The sequence below is a fragment of the Nothoprocta perdicaria genome, unplaced genomic scaffold (assembly GCF_003342845.1).
Source record: "Nothoprocta perdicaria isolate Ctin4 unplaced genomic scaffold, notPer1 scaffold_509, whole genome shotgun sequence".
Lineage (NCBI taxonomy): Eukaryota > Metazoa > Chordata > Aves > Tinamiformes > Tinamidae > Nothoprocta > Nothoprocta perdicaria.
In genome coordinates this window covers 18,865-36,197 of record NW_020455765.1, presented here as the reverse complement: position 1 = coordinate 36,197, position 17,333 = coordinate 18,865, and the positions used below count along the sequence as shown (strand labels likewise).

The window sequence follows — 17,333 nt, the reverse complement described above, 5'->3', positions numbered from 1 at the left end:
ACACCACATCACAAACCTCTGCAGGCTGCACTCACAACATCACCTTTCATTACAGATGTCCTCTTCCCGAAGCCACCTTTAACCTACTTATGACACAYGTGCAAAAGACCCACCCAAAACATGCTCACATGCCATTCACATCTAGTGAATGCCTCCACTAGGCCGTTTTTGGCCTGACATAAGACTAACACATCTTCCTTATCTCCTCTTCTCAAGGCTGCCTTTACCATGATGATGACACACTTGCAAAACACCCACCCAAAACATGCTCCTAATCACCTCCCTTSACCTGCTGGCMACACTCCTCCTGATGCTGGCCAGGATCCCATTGTTCTACACRGCTGTGSGRTGGGAYACAGCCTGCATTGGGACAGGCTGGAAGAAGACAAAGCAGCTCTGCACAAGGCCARGAGGAACCAAGGAAGATGTCATTGACAAGGATGCTAATGTGCCAAGGYCTGGACTTCACCCAGGGACATGTAGATCTTCAGTGAAAYRTTCTCCCAGCTGAGCTACCTCAGACCTGCTGTCTGAGTCTTTTCCCCATGCCAGCTGTGCATGAGCAGAGGCAGAGGAGCAGGACGTCCTTCAGACCCATGAACTCCCTCYTTGGCCATCACTGAGCTGGAACTGGCCCTGATGACCACCCACAGCCCTGCTCTGCTCTTCTCCTTCAGACACAGGGGGATGGCAGCTCCTGTCAGGGGGTCACAGCCCTCCTGACACCCTCCTGCCTTTGGGGCCTTAACACCTGCAGATGGTGCTAAACTRCYGGGGGTCTCCACATGAGACACGTCCTCACMTCCTGAGGCTCCACTCATGGCCCAGTCCCAGGCCTTCCGTGTCCCTGCACATCACCTGAGCTCCGYTGGGTCCATGTTCCCCTCCACAAGGACAGGGGCCCTCCACCAGCTGTGCCCCCCATGAGATTGCCTTGGCTTGGTAGCTCAGTGACCCTGCAACATCTTCCTGGTGGCCTAAACACTCTGGTTCACAAAATCTTCTTGGGTGCCTGCCGAGGCCCAGGCTTGACCCAGGGAGCTTTAGATCTTCAGTCTAACACTCTCCCAGCTGAGCTACTTTGGCCACACATTTTTTTTTTTTTTTTGGTCCCACTTCTGCCTCTGATGGAGCAGAGCTCTAGCAGCAAGAGAGTCCTCACTCCAACAGGTGCCACCCCAGGGAGCATGACCAACCTCTGGATGAAGCAGTGAGGCCATCAAGCTTCATTAAGGATGTGCTGCTATTCTGGAGGCTACCTCTGACGTACTGATGACACATTTGCATAAGGCCCAGAGGTTGCTCATATGGGACTCACTTCTCTGGGGCACGGGGAGGAACTCACATATGGGTGAGAGCATGAGGATCGTGGATGACAGAAACTGAGTCCAGGGTTGACATTAGATAAACTCAGAGACTTCAGAGAGGGACAGCCTATTGCTGAAGTCACTGAGTCTCCTCAGGGCATCCTGGAACTTCTTCCTTCCTCATGCCATGGATGAGATGCTTCATGGAGAGGCACAACGAAGATTCAGGGTAGCCACCACCAAGACCAACCATGGGGACAAGATAGAGGAAGGCTCCACATGGGCAGAGCGTGGTGCTGAGATGCAAAGATGCCATCCATGTGAAAGTCTATGTGCAATCAAAATGGCACTTAGGAAGCCCTGGGTAGTTTGCATCACATAGGACACTGCCCTTGTGTCCCCCAAAGATTAGAGGTTGGTGGTGGAGCTGGAGGCAAGATTGAAGTGGAAGATGTTGGTGCAGGCAGTGTYTGCTGCAACTCAATGAGACCATAGCCCAGGAGGGCATCCAGGGAGCTAGGCGGGAGCACTGAGAAGGGCAAAAGCCCATTGGCTCTCCAAAACTGGCTTGGAATTGGGAATGGTCAATGATGGTGAACAGAGATATCTCCAAACTGCATCCTCCTCCCGTAGTCTTACTGGAGGAAAAGGCCACAAGCAGGGGGTTTGTCTTGTGAAAAGAAGTGCTCTGAAAGGAGACATCTCAGCAGGCYTCTGAGATATGACATGGGAGTTGTGGTACAAACTGTGGAGGAAATAGGCTTGACCAAGCCTTGCTGAAGACTCAAGTCCAGCCCTATCCTTCGCTGTGGGGAAGGATAACCACAGATACCAGGCCAGGCTGGCAGGCACCTGTTGGGCACAGCTCTGCAGAGAAGGACCTGGAGGTCCAGGTGGACACCAAGCTGAATGAACACTGGAGCATGCTGCCCAGAAAGGTGGTGGTGGCTCCATTCTTGAATATTTTCAAAAGTAACCCAAGAAACTCAGTTCTCGGCCATCTTCTCTAGGTGACTCTGTGGAGCAGGAGCTACTGTTTAAGTATCTGAAGGGGCTGTGTGAAGAGGATGAGGGCAGACTCTTTTCAGTGGTGGTCAGTCATAGCATGAGAAGCAACAGACACAAACCTGTTTAAATCCCACTGGGAAACACTTAAGTATGTTGCTGACAGAAACAGAAAAAAGCAGGAAAAGCAGGAGCCATTCCGCTGGCCGAAGTGGGAAGATGTCTTCCCCTCTCCTGTGTCCATCCTTCTTGTGATGGCAGAACGAGGAGCAAGAAGTTCTTCCTCTGACACTCCTTCTGAGGCAGAAGAAATTTCAGGAGACTGGACTTGAACTACATGGTCCTGAAATCCAATGGGCACTTGTTGGCTACCAGGAGCAGATTTCCACATGGGATGCAGAATTCCTGCCTGAGGACAAAAGGATCCGATGTTTGTCTCTCCCTTTTGCTCTTGGCCCCACCTGACTCAGCCCCAGGCTGATTAGCTGCCCATGGAATCACCTTGTCGTGGACAGAGTTGTAAGTGGCCTCTATCACGTCACGTCACGTCACGTCACGTCACGTCACGTCACGTCACGTCACGTCACGTCACGTCACGTCACGTCCCATCACATCACATCACATCACATCACATCACATCACATCACATCATCACACTTGAAACTTCACCAAAAGAAGAGCCAATCACTTATGGCCTGAGCTAGGGCTGCGTAATTCTTCTGCCTTCTCCCTGGTCCTCCTCCTTCAACGTGCCTCCTTCAACTCTTTAGCACTTGGAGAAGATGCTGGTATGGTACTGGAGAAGAGGGCACTAAGACTGGTGGCTATGCCAAAGACACAAGAGCAACATGAGCGAGCCCAAAAGCAGCTCCTGGACAGTGCCTAGCCCTGATGTTTGGCCACTCCTGCATGGCACCTCCATGATCRATGAAGACATGCTCATGTGGGAGCTCCTGCTAGTGCTCTTGGTGTCTTCACCTTTGTAGCAGCAGACCTCTTAACAAAGGGGATGGACAGCTGTTCCAAATGCTCACCTAGAGCATTAAGACCTAGAAATGCCAGGTAATGGGCAGTTCTGCTCATCCCGGGTGGAGCGACCAACCTGGTACTGGTGATGGATCTACCGGCAGTCATTACATGTGATCCCAAACTTGTTCACAGCAGAAGACACCCATGTCCATGCACATCCCACCTGTGCATCCTAACAAAGCACAACATGGGGCATGCAGAAGGTGATGCGCAAGGTGATCAGTGGTGAGAAGGCACAAGTGTGTGGAGACAGAGGGACGCAAAACATCYTACTGGCCACAGGTCAACCGGCCTCATACTCCCTGGCCCCACATCTCCTACTAACGGCTTTCCATTGGCTGCAGGTCATATGACCTCATGGTCTCTGACCTTGTATCRCCCACCAATGGCACCTCATTGCCTGCAGGTCACATGGCTTCATGCTCCCTGGCCACCCAGCAACAGGACCTCATTGGCTGTAGGTCATGGGTGGGGAGGSCCCTTGGCCCTGCATTGTCCAGCAACTGCGCCATAGTGGCTGCACATCATGTGGCCTCCTGCTCTCAGTCCCTGCTCAGGGGTCCTGCAGCCCCTGCTGGGCACTGGAAAAGCTGCTGAAGGTGCCGGTTCTGCAAATGAATCCATGGACTGTCCCTCAGCTCAACGGGGATTTCGCTCTGGGAGACTTGACATTGTCTCCAACTTCTTCCTGCAGCATCTCCTTGTATCCCCAGGCTTTGAGCTCAGGGATGTCCCACGATAGGATCTCCATGTCCTCAAACCTCTGTTGCAGCCCCAGATGCCTCCTGGCTTCACATTAAGGCAGTGCCCACCTCTTCTGGGTCAAGGCTGTGATATATTTGAGGAGGGAGATGCTGCTCGAATGTCCTTCTCTTTATCACCAGCTTGGTAAGGCGTGTGCTGAATGACTGTGAGATGGCTTATCCAGAGCGTGGCATGTTCTGGTCTGGAGGAGACCTGGGACATCCCCAGCACTGGGACGTGCTGCTGCCAAAGAAGATCAGCACAGGACTTGGAGCTGGGGGAACCACCAATATAGAGGATGTGGAACCACTGCCATGGGAGAGGATGCTGGAGGCAGCTGGGCCACAACTGAGTGAAAATGCAGTCTAGGCACAAGGATCCTGTCTCAACTGCCRTAAGGACCTGCTTTAAGTTTGGACGTGGAATTATGTGATGGAAATGCACCCTTGTGAGCATTCTCAAGGATGTCAKCTTCTGTCATCTTCTGGGAGGTGAGCCTCGAGCAAGGAGTCGCTCTGGGGCTGACCAGGGAGCCTCTGGAAAGAGAGAAAATAGGGCCCATCCAGGGGTGAGGAGTCAGTGTTATGGCACTGCAGGGACCATGGACACTGACACAGCCTGTCTCTGAGCCTGCTGTTCCCTGGTCAACCTCAGAGAGAAACCCTGACAGCAGGGGAGGGAAACATCAGCTCTGGGTCAAACGCCCACATGGTTTTAATAAGAACAAATAGCAAAGCATGGTGTAAAAGCAGAGAAATGGAGGAAATGCCTGGTTCGTTCTTTTTACTGAGGGGAGAAGGGAGCTCACAGCTGCACCCAAGCACATGGCATGGGTGGTAGATGCTGATCCTGGGTTCAGGAGCTGTTTCCACCAAGCTGTGGTCTCACAGCCTTCTTGTCCTCATGGGGATGCTCCGGAGATGCCTCTTCAGCATCGTCATACTCCATGTCTGTAAATGGAGAGGATGGGGCAGCTCTGGTTGCTCTGGGGGCTCCCTCACTCCCCCAGCAGTGCAGGCTCCCTGCTAGGAGAAGAACAACATCCCACCAGCCAGCAGCTCTGCATCTCCCCCTCACCTCTTTGTGCTTCCCTGAGGCCGTCACCCTCCTCCGCTTCCTTGGGCACTTCACAGTTTTGCGGCCCAGGAACAAGATCCTTCCCAGGCTCAGACACATCTCTGGCATCGTCGTAGTCATYTGCTGGGTCACCTGTGGGCAGGATGGGAACAACTGAAAGGAGAAGGGAGCTGGTGGTGGTGAGAAGAGCTTGGGGCTTGCTGGAGGCAGGATGGGTTGAGACTGGGAAGTACCCACGAGGCCCCTAGAGGCTCAGAGAAGATGGACATGACCCATCTTCAACAAGGGTTGTTGCCTACTCAGCACAGCTCTTGGGTCACACCTGACAGCACTTCCCGAACCCCACCACAAGGGTGACACTCAGTGACACCCCTTTTGATCACATGGGGAGAAGTGATTGACCCTTCCTCTTCCTCACCCTMCATTACCTTGGGATGATCCAGGAATTTCCTCCTTCTCTTTGCTGCCACTGAGGCCACACTGCATCTTGGTCAGGGACCCCTGGGAAGAGCCTGGGAAGAGGAACAGYGGGTGTTACATAGGTGACCCTACCAACCTTGCTCATGTCCAAGGCTTCCAGGGATGAGGACCCACATAGCAGGGAGTGCATGGGGAGGAGGACTCAGGGCTTGTCTTGCTCCCATTGCTCAAAGGGCCTTTCAGAGCTGCCATTGCAGCCCCTTCCCTCACCCACCAGTTACAACCTATGGGTACATCAGGGCAGGCAGGAGGAGCTGTGCCTTGGGCTGGGCAGAGTTGGTGGGGAGGAAGCTCCTCGCCTGACTCCAGCACTGGGCTGCTCTCCTGAAGGAACCTGTGACCCCAGCACCGAGGGGTCAATTGGCCCAGGGGCTGCCACAGTCCCATCATGGATTGGGGCCGGGCGGAAGGGCCCTGCAGTGTGCTCCCTCCCAGAACCAACCACACTGACCTGGAGGACYGAACCTCGCCTGCTTCTCCCACGCCTGGCTGTAGTCGATCTCCTGGTACACGGCCTCAGAGAAGGGCTCCACAGACACCCTAGAGGCTGAGGACATGGGCAGGATCAGCACAGGGACATGGAGGGAAGAGAAGAACCTCRATGAGGGCACCCAGCACTTCCATCAAGCCCACACCAGCACTGACCCCACAGCCCAGACCCACTGCTCTGCCAGGCACTAAGGCCAGATCTCCAGTGACAGCAACGGCCCTGCAGAGATAGACTGGGGATATGTCACCTCATGCTGTCTCTTCAGAGACAGTTCCCAGTCTCCCTTTGATGGGAAGCAGCTCCCCTCGCTCCTCCACCAGGGAGCTCCTCACTCTTTACCAGACAGGTCTATAACATGGCCCTGCCCTGACATGGGTGAACAGGGCAGGAGAGAGGCAGCAGCCCAGGGACTGGCTCCCACTCTGACAGACCCTCTGCCCTGAACTCTTCCCGGCTCCACTCCTGCCCCAMAACCTCCCCCAAGGGCTGTCCAGAGCACAGCCAGCAGTSCTTGGACRTGCCCCGCTGCTCCCATCTTCCCCAGCCCCTTGCTGCCGTTTCTCTTCTCCCCCATCACCATCTCCTCCTGCGCCAGCAGTGCCACCCGCCCTGCTTGCTGACGTCCCACAGACAGACAGTGAAGGGACAGGGAATAGGGCAGGAGGCAGCACCCCCATCCCAGCCCCCTCTGTGCCCTCACAGCCCCCATGGAGCTGCCGAGAAGCATCGTCCACCCTGGCACCGATGGGGAAGGACCCACCTCTGCGCTGAGCCCGGGCACTTCGCACTTGCCCTGCCAGGAGGGCCAGGACCAGGCACAGTGTGACCGCGAGGATGATGCAGATGACAACAGGCACTGAGACTCCCCTGCTGACATTCTTGTAGCCCAACGGACAATCTGCACAGGCAGGGACACGGATAAGGCAGCTCCTGGCCTGGGGGAGTGGGGACCAAGGACATCCCAGTGCAGACCCCTCTCTAACCCACTGCAACGTGGTGTTGGGATGGGTCATGGGGCATCACAGCTCTCCCCAAAGCAACTTATTCCCACCCCAGGGACCTCTTCTCTGGGGCTTCACCCCCCAGCACAGAGCCCCTTGCCATGGGCTGCAGGTCACAGCCTGGCCTGGGGACATCATACCCAAAGGAAGAGAAGGAGAGCTTACCTGCTCGAGGGGGTGACCTTGTCGTCCTTGGTGGAACTGCAGTGTAGAGAGGAACAGAGATATCTGTGAATGTGCCCTACAAGTTCCTTATGAACTGCCCTTCTCTGGGTCCCTGTGACAGCACCCAGGTGCCCTCTCTGGCAGCCCAGGGGATGAACCCAGGGAGCTGCAGAAGTCCCACAAACATAAGTCTCCTTGGTCATGACAGCAGCTGAAACCCCTGTTAATTCAATGTGTACCAGCGCTGTCCTGAAGACCCAATCTCAAAGCATCAGTGTTTAGAGGAGCAGAGRGGTGCTTCCAGAAGGCTTTACCAAGCTCCTGGGCTGGTAGTCCCCAGGGTCTGTTTGCCACATAATMCGCAGCCACTAGGACTGCTTTCACCCTTCCCTGTTTTCCCATTCCCTCAGCAAACCACAACCATGAGCAGGATGCTCTGCCCAAGCTTTCCAAACTAAAAGCTGGTCATCCTGGTGCTCTCTATTGAAAATGGGGAGCAATAGGCTCCTCCAAGGGGTGTCCAAAGTGAGGGGAAGGAGGGCCTGTGTGCAGGTGCCTCTGCCCCTCCTTGGGCATRCGGGGAGCTCAGGACAGCTATTGATGATGGACCCATGTCACTCCAAGAGCTGAAGCTCTGTTAGGATCAATACTAGCAGAAGGGTCAGAAATGGTTATGGAAAGCCACTCCAAGCTCTTTCTCTGCMCTGCATCCTGCTGAACAGGGAGCAAGACTCGGCGTGGACCTTTGTGTCTGCATGGCACTTACCATTGCAGGTGATGTTGGTCTCTTCTCTTTGTTTGCTACATGACTGTGGATTCCAGGGAGAAGAGGGGCACTGCCAAAAGGAGCTGTTCTTCCTCCCACACTCAACATAATCCAGCCATGCGGGGCCAGATATATTRCCCTCTTGCTGGACTGTTTCTATGGACCCTCCTTCTCCGCAGCCCAGCTGTCTGCACACTAGGGATGCGGTGTTTATAGTCATCGAGTTGGAGCAAACACTCCCCCATGTCCCGTTGTAGAAAACCTGCAGGCGCCCGGAGCAGCYGCTGCTGTTCTCCAGCCGTAGGGACACGAAGTCTGGAAAGAAGAACACAAAGTCGGGGGGAAAACACGGTTGTGCTCTCCCCATAACGCTCAGTAGGTCTCTTGGGGACAGCGGAGTTGAACAGGGGCAGGAAAGGGGCTTGGGGCAACATTGGCCATACCCAGCTCTTTCTCTACCTCCCCAGGCACCAGCTTACAACTCCCTTTCCCAGCACAGACCTGAGCAGACGACTCCTGCGTCCTTTCCATGCCTGCAGTTGTGCTGCCCCCAGGGCCYGGCCGGGCAGTCCCAGAGAGCAGCTTCATCCCCGGAGCAGTTCACGTCGTCCAGCCAGATCTGCCCAGAGCCTTCTCCGTAATGAGCAGAGCCTGTGAAATTCACAGCCACCCCGCAGCCCAGCTGGCGGCAAACAACGGTGGCGTCCAGCAGGTCCCAGGAGTCGTCACAGACGGTCCCCCAGGTGCCGTTGTAGTAGATCTCCACTCTCCCAGCACAGCGACCTGYCCTGTGCACCAGGCGGAGCTGCCGACTACCTGCACCCAGGAGAAACCCGGCTGTCAGGGGCTCGCAGWGCTGGAGAGCACAGCACATTGGGGACCGTYAGAGCAACTCACSCGAGCAAACCACCCCCACGTCCTCAGCGATTCCTGYAGGCACTGCCRCAGGCAGGGAGGTGTTGCAGAAGGTCAGGTGAGTCTCCTTCCCTGTACACTGGACCCTKCTCAACCCCACGGGGCCYGTCCCTCGCTCRGKCTYTGGYRSGTTGTAGGCTTSCTCTGCCTCTCCGCACTGGAGCTGCCGGCACACCACGCTGGCGTCGTTCATGTCCCACTGGTCATCCAGGACTCGGACCCATGTCCCATTCAGGGGCATCTCCACTCGGCCCTCACACCGGCTGTCGGTGTCCACCAGGCGCAGAGATCCTGAGGGCCCTGGACGGAGAGAGAAGAAGTGCCCTCGACCAACTGTGACAAAGGGGTCCTGCACCCTGATGTGCGTCTTCCATTTCTGATACGCTTGAACCCCCTGGAGCTCACCCGTCTGTACCCAACATGGTGAGGAGCTCAAGAATGGGAGTTTTGTGAGTGATTTCTTCTTTCTTTAATCACTAAACCTTGATCAGTTAGCTATATGTGAGTCTAGAAAAGCACAGAGATGGGAAAGCATGGGAGGTCAAGGCAAATCGCAGAGCCTGTGATGTCCTACATAGCCCACAAGGAGCAGCTCAGCAGGAGGGACTGGTGACCTATGCAGTGGTCTGGGCCATGGACAGGATCATCACGAGTCTAGCTCCCTGCAATGGCATTTGGACCTGCTGAGATACTTGGGGGAAAGGCCAAATGTCCCTSTCCATGCCGATGGATCAGGGGCTGGCAGCTTGTGTCTTTGGAAGCAGAGTGAGAGGGATCTTCCTGAAAAGACAGCATGAGTTTGGGGTTAATGCTGCAAGAAGCCAGGGCAAATCCCAGCCTTGCTGTGAAGTTTATCCCCTGAGATTGTTCCTCCTGGGTACACCCAGGCTTTGGGCTGCTGTGTCTTGTACAAGTGGTAAATTTAGCTAATCTGGCATTTTTCCTGCACTTACCTGAGCAAAAAACACCAGCATTGTTGTCAGGTGAGCATGGGGACACCCCCAGAGCAGTCACAACACAGTCTTCCAGAGTGGTCTCAGTCCCATCGCAGTGGAAAGTGTCTCTCCAGACAGGGCCAGTCCCTCTGCCAAAGTGCCCTCCTGCAGGAATGGACTCAGCAAACCCACAGTTGAGTTGATGACAGAGAACATGMGCGTCGGAGATGTCCCAGCGAGAGTCACAGAGGGATCCCCAAGTCCCCTGCACCTGCATCTCTACTCGTCCTGAGCACACCGTGCTGCCATTCACCAACCTGAACCCTGGATATATTGCAAAGGTGAGAGAGGACAATTAGAAGATCCCGTTGGGCTTTTGCTCATCCATCAGCGAAGAGGGAAATGCCACAGAGATGTAATCCCATCTCCTTCAGGATTTCAGGAGAGAAGGACTACAAACACTGACCTCACTCCTCTACTCACACCATGCACCGTCACTTCCCCACACCCTCTGCCCCATAGCGCCCATCTCATGGGTGGCATTTCACGCCTGCTCCCCAAGTGCTCACGTGTGCAGGTGACACCGGCATCGTTCGCGTGGGTGCAGGTGTGGTTGCGGACAGACCTCCTGCGGCAGGACGAGAGGAAAGGCTCGTTCCCTGCACACTGCAGCTCTTCGTCCCAGACAGAGCCGTTGCCCTCTCCAAAGTGAGCTCCCCCGTGGACAGACAGGACTGTGCCGCAGTGCAGATCCCTGCAGATAACTTCAGCGGTTTCGAGACTGAGGTGTGAGTCACAGACTGTTTTCCACTCGTTTTTATCTCTGATCTCCACACGTCCTGAGCAGGAACTGCTTTCCCCATCCAGTCGGACAAAATCTGGAAAAAACACCAATGAGAGGATTGCCACAGGCTTCCAGCAGTTACACGCCTGCACCCCCATGCTTTTTGAGGCAACCATATCCAAAAGGCCTTGTGAACATCTCTGTGGCAGCAGCTGTCATGGGGTGTTGATGGAACAAGGCCTTCAGGTCCACCCAACCTTCTCCCCACTGAGAAGACCCTGCAGTTGTCTGTGAGGAGCCTGAAGGGCCCCARCCATCCCATGCTGTTGCCCAGCTGTGCGGTGCTGAGCAAGTTGTCCCTGGTTTCCAGGGCATGGGGACCCTCAGCACTGCCTGATGGATCCTGGCAGAACAGGAGACTGATGGAGACCAAGAGACCCTGTGGGACCATGCAGGGGATTCATCTCYGGAGGCATCACCTGAGGGTGACTGAACCCTTGAGACCCAATGGGGTCTGTGCACCCCGTGGTGGGATCACCCAAGGCTTTCCCCAAGGACATCAGCAGCAGACCCAGCTTGGCAGGAGGAATAGCCACAGCGGGGCCTGTGCTGGTCCACACACGTATCTCCTGCAGGGTTCAGCCTGGTGGCCCTCATCCCAGCCCCGAACTCAAAGGTGAAGAACCGTCTGACTCCTTACTTGAACAAACCACTCCAGAGTCCCAGCCGTGACCGCAGTAGTGCTTGCCCCACTCCTCATGACTGCACTCGGAGAGGTCAGTCTCGGTGCCTTGACAGTTGACAGCGCTCAGCCAAATGGGGCCAGATCCTCGCCCAAAATCGGCGTTCCAGAAGACCCGGAGTGCTGATCCGCAGCCCAGCTGCCTGCAGACTACCGTAGCACCTTTGATGTCCCAGCCGTAACTGCACACCGTGCCCCACTGGCCCTCGTGCTTCACCTCCACTCTCCCGGCACAGCGCCTGCCTGCACCCCACAGCCTCACCTCCATAGCACCTTCAAACACAGACACAGGATGAGTTAGAAGAGACCACGCCGCAGAAACCCTCCTGGAGACACCCTGGGGGTTGGGTGTGCCCTGGGGATCACTGAGAGCTGCAGTCATGAGCTGACTTGCTCCCAGCCCCAGGGACACGACRCAGTGCTTGGGAATGGGGCGTTGCATCCCCAAGGATGGGGTGTCTCTAAACACACCCAATAAGCACAGGAGCCCTGGGGAGAACAAAGACCCTCCTCCCATCTGTAGGGGCACCATCTGGGTGGGTGGACTTGAGCACCTTGTGCCCCTTGCAGCATGGGGCTGTGCGAGGGACCCCTGTTTCCGCAGGGATGCCCATATCCTCTCTGGTGCCTGTTGGCCCCAGGGCTGTGGGACAAGGAAGGAGAGATGCACTTACCCATGCAGAGATGCACCCAGAAAAGCAGCCCCAGCAACCAAGGGATGAGGAGTCTCTCTGCCTCCATCTGCAGCCTCCTRTCCTGACAGCACGGATCCTGCTCTGCTGCACCCTGTCTCTGCCACAGATCCCGGGGACTTGTGCGGAACAGCAAAGACAGGGGTCCAATATATATCTGCATATGCTGGGCCAGCTCCTGGGTAAGCCAATTGAAGCAGCAAGCACCTTTTCAGTCATTTATCAGGAGCCATCTCCCATCTGATACAGCCCAGCCCTCCAATGAACATCTCCAGCACCATTCATGACCATATATGAGGGACGGCTCTGCTGCGGATGTCACRGTTGTGGTGCTGGGGCATCGTCACAGGACCCACCGCTGTGGGACGGGGTGGATCGTGACGGGGGGAAGTGGCTGTGTCACCCCCTGCACTCCAGTGTGGAGTCCGGTAGTTTTGAACATCTTGGGTCTCGAACATCTTGTCTGGGTAGCTCAAGGTGCATGTGTCCAGTTRTCCTTGTACCGTGGGGACCGTAGAACTAGGATTGTGCCTGGGATGTGGCAGGAAGGGAATGAACCAACCCCTGGTCCCGCCACATCCCTGCTCTGCTGGGAGCAGCAGTGGTGAAAGGCCCCTTTGCCATGGCCAAAGCTGTGAATTGCAGTTTGTCCATCCTTTCCTGGACAGTCTGTCTGTGGGTGCTGTGGTCAGGAGCAGGGAGCTGGGACGTTTCACTCCTCTGAGAGCAGACAGGGCAGCCCAGGCGTTCAGAGCCCCCCAGCTCTCAGGCTGTTCACCCAGAGCCCGTTATTCCCTTGCAGGGGCTSATCGGCAGATCAAAGCCTCGCCTGCAGGTGCACAAACCACAGCCTATGTGATCTCGGCAGCCTGTGCTGCACTTCCCCTGCAGCAGCGACCCAACCAGGAAGACGGTGGTTTCTCTCTGGGCTCGGTGMCCCAAAGAGCGTCACGGCGTGCAGCCCCTGCGGCATCTCCAGACCTGGTCTGGAGCCAAGGATGGGGCTGCAGGGGCTGCTCCTGATGCCTTGAAGGGTCTTGGAGGGTTTTTTTTCATCACAGGTGACCAAACTCCTCCTGGGCTCATAGACTTGGAGCTGACCAGCAAAACTGGTGGTCCCCTGTGCACCCTGCTGCAGTGCAGGGCTGTGGGCACTTGGCACCTCTCCATCTCTCTAACTGCTGCCTCATAGCACATGGCCACTGCAGCAAGACAGCACACACGTTTCAATGCAGATTTCTCCTTAGCCATGCTGCATCCACACCATCACACCATCCTGCTGCTGCTCACATTCATGCACATCAATGCCATTGCACTTTCACATGTGATTACGAGTTTTACTTTTTTACTTATTGAGATTTTTTTTTCTCTTCAGAAATCTGCAGGGATAGTATTGGGCTCTTGAATATCACTGCATTTTCCTTTTTTTTTTTTTTAACATTACAGTTTTCCCCTTGCTGCCCTTATCCTTTCAGAAGGATTTCTGGCTCAATGCTCAGTCTTTTCCCCTTTCTTTTTCCCTTGCAACAGGCACAAGGCTTGGACTTTCGTTTTGAGGTCAGTTCATAGCTCCTTTGTCACTTTAGAGGACAAGTGTATGAGATGTCATGTTTGCAGACCTGGATCCTTGTGCAGGAGACGTGAACCACTGTAGTATCTGTAGGGCATAAGCAATCCGTGAGGTTTCTTCAGTGCATTGATGACAACTTGATGGCACAGCAAATCAACTGGCTGTTGAGGGWAAGTGGTCTGCTGGCCATAAAGGTCAAGGGTGTGAGCTTCCCCAACAAGGTCTTGGCCTGCCCACTCCATCACTAGTCTGAGTTTCCCATGGCAGTGCTRTGCTTCCCATCACAGGAGCTCCCACATCAGAGTGCCGAGGGACAGTGCGGAAATGAGAACAGTCTGGAGAAAAGGAAGTCCTGCTACTGTTGTTGACCATGTTGCTTGGAAAGGCTGTAACAAGGAGATGCTTCCTCTGGTAGTGTGGGGGTGGTCTTGAAGACCACAGAGTCTGTTCCTGCAGCCTGCACCCAGATGCTCCTCTTCACCCATCCTGCTCTGCTTTGGAGCATGGTAGAGGGAAGGACCAACACTAACTGTGGTCTGAGGATCTGAGCTCTCCCAATGGACATGGGACCCATTGCTTCCTCCTGTCAGCCGTCATGTGAGCCTAACTCTATCTCCCTGAACTCCCTTGGGTGCCAGTTTCTGGAAGAGACACAGCAAAGGAAAATGCTTCTCATTACACTGAGAGCATCTGAGGGAGCTCAGACCAGTGGACAGGGAGGTTCCTCCATCACTGCTGAAGCAGAGGGGAGCCAGGCTTCCTCCTTCAGTAGGATCTCTGGGTTAGATTCAAATGAAAGATTCCTGGAGATGTGACATGAATGGGAACATTTMTTTTCTTTTAACATGGACATAGAAAAGTCCACTTCCCAATGGCATCCCCATTACTTGAAGCACCCTGACTGTCCCAACACAGGTTTTGTCTCTTGGATGAGACCTCTGTGTCCTTCAGGTGCTCACACACATCGCTCTAGCTTCTGGCTGCCCAGGTGAGGGGGACACAGAGGACTGCCTCATCCGCACCCAAGCATAGTCCTACACACTTGCCTCTGCCCTCTCCTTTCAGCTCCATGCACTTGCATTCCAAGATGAAACACAGGTCCTGCCCTCCCTCTGCCTCCCTAGCCCCCAATGCCTCAGGGTGAGGCTTACAAGACTCGTAGAGGATGTTGCGTTATGTGTGTGAGTGTGGCAAAAAGGGAAAATGCCATCCTGTTGAGTCATGAGGATCAGAAAGCAGCCCCTGCTTCCTAAGATCATTCTCCGAGACGAGTCCGAGTGCAGCAACGTTCAGTTAGTCCCAGGCTTGGTCAATGGCTTCTGTCTAAAGGATCATGTGCAGCCACTCCTCAGCATCAATGCTTACCTGTCAGAACCCTCTCAGGCACATWGACTGAGACAGTTTCACCAAAGCTGGAGACATAGGTGATTTATTAAGGTGACAGGTAGAATAGATTAGGAATTGCACTTACTGCAAAAATCAAGATTGAGTTAATAGTTCAGTGCTTTTTATTCATAATACTTTCCTGGGTGACATCCAATGGAGTCAGAGGCGGTGACATTGTTTGTGGAGGTAGGAGAGGTCCAGACCTGTCAACCTGTCTGGTAGTTAGGAATTCTTGTCCTCAGAATAGAGGATCCTGAATGCCACATTGATGCTCTTGGTGAGGTGGAACTAAGTCTACTGTGTGTCATTGGCCCTTAATAGAGTGGGAAAGCGGAGAGCAGAGGTGTTAGGTGCAGTGGTCTTACTATCTTTACTGAAGCAACATCAATCTGAGAGTCTTCCACCTCATCCCAGGTGTCACTCAGCAGTTTTGAGCGTTAGGTCACAAGCCACAATATTTGTCCTGGGAGCTTTTTGCAAGATCTTAAGTTGCTCAAGCTGAACCCCACTACTCCATGCTGATAGATGGTTACTTTGACACCAAAAAGTTGGGAAAAATCTGGTGTCCCCCAGACGGTCAGGGTCTTTGTGTTACAAAAATGATTTACTCACGAGTCTCTGAGAGTTTTGAGAAGCAGAACCAACATCTTGTCCAAGCTCATTTGTTCAGCTATAGCTGAGTGCCTCCTCATTTGGAGGGACACAGAGGTACCACAGGAGGATCTTTTTATATCAAGATCAAAGGAACTTGCATCATATTTATTTTGTAGCTCTTCATAAAATACAGAAGTACAATTAGACAGGTATCCAGACACTTTCTGGCTTCTTATCTAAACATATTACATCTTCAATTATCTTATCCAAGTGCACTTGATTCGCCACCCTCATTTTTTCTGACTGCCATCCTTGCATTGCATGTGCAAGTACATATGCCTTAGCTCTGCTCCGGTTTCTGTTCCTACCATCCCATTTCAAGCTGTGTGCTAACTAACAACACTCTTAATACCTAAACACAACCATTAACTGTGTTCAGTTTTGGGCCCCTCACCACAAGAAAGTCATTGAGATGCTGCAGTATGTCCAAATAAGAACAATGAAGCTGGTGAAGGGGCTAGAGCACAGACCATAGGAGGAGCAGCTGACGGAGCTGGAATTATGTAGTCTGCCAAAGAAGAGGCTTAGAGGAGACCTTATTGCTTTCTACAGCTACCTGAAAGGAAGTTTTCGTGGGGCAGTGGTCGATCTCCAAAATAACTACTGATAGGACAAGAGGAAGTGAYCTCAAGTTGTGCCAGAGGAGCTTCAGATTAATATTCAGATATTAGAAAAAAAATCTACATGGAAAGAGTGGTGAAGCATTGGAACAGGCTGCCCAGAAAAGTGATGGAATCACCATCCCTGGCAGTGTTCAAGGAATGAACAGAAGAAGCACTTAGGGACATGGTTTAACAGGCGTGGCATTGAAGATTTACGGTTGAACTTGATAATCTTGAAGGTCTTTTCCAACCATAGTGATTGTATGATTTTATGGTAATTAAACAATACAATGATCAAACTTTAATTCCTACTAACTGGAGAAGCAACATAGGGTTTAAGCTTCAGGGTTCAGCGGGTGTTWTGAGCTTTGTTGTTGCTGGGACTGGGGAAACCTTTTGGGTGGTGGTTGTGTGTTGAGCTCTGTGTTTCTCCTGAGTTCTGTGTTTAGGGCTCTGTATTTAGGGAATGGCCTAGGTTTGTGGCCTAGGGAGTTAGGTTTGGGTGGGGGCAATGTGCCCCTGTGGCCAAGAAGGCAAATATTTACCTTGGGTACATGAGGAGGGTTGTTTTTAGCCCACTACTGTAGGTGAACAAGGGCTTTTTATTTAGCCCTTGTGAGCCCACATCTGGAGTACTGTGTCCAGTTAGAGCTCCTCAGTACAAGCAAGACATGGAACTGCTGGAAAGAGTCCAGTGTACGGTTAGAAAGATTACTATGGAACTGGAGCATTTCCACTATGAGAAGAGGCTGAGAGCTTGTCCTGGTCACCCTAAAGAAGAGAAGAGAAGGCTGAGAGGAGATCTTATCAATATGTACAAATACCTAAAAGGAGGGTGTCGAGACAATGGGGCCAGACTATTTTCAGTGGTGGCCAGTGACAGGACAGAGGCAATGGTCACAAGATGAAGCAAGTAAGATCCACCTGAATTTGAGGGAAAAAGATCTTGACTGTGAGGGTGACAGAGCGCTGGAAYAGGTTGCYTAGAG

At 53.6% G+C, this 17,333-nt stretch overlaps 1 protein-coding gene across 1 annotated transcript; it reads right to left on the bottom strand.

Moving 5' to 3' along the window:
- Nucleotides 1-4,940: 4,940 nt before the first annotated feature.
- Nucleotides 4,941-11,708, bottom strand: LOC112954780 (scavenger receptor cysteine-rich type 1 protein M130-like). Its single transcript, XM_026048033.1, has 10 exons — nucleotides 11,399-11,708; nucleotides 10,484-10,792; nucleotides 8,962-9,279; nucleotides 8,566-8,880; nucleotides 8,065-8,379; nucleotides 6,893-7,030; nucleotides 6,094-6,189; nucleotides 5,591-5,674; nucleotides 5,163-5,294; nucleotides 4,941-5,035 (listed from the first exon to the last, which is right to left on the bottom strand). The coding sequence occupies exons 1-10, from the start codon at nucleotides 11,706-11,708 to the stop codon at nucleotides 4,941-4,943; spliced, it is 2,112 nt and encodes a 703-aa protein (XP_025903818.1).
- Nucleotides 11,709-17,333: the final 5,625 nt, after the last annotated feature.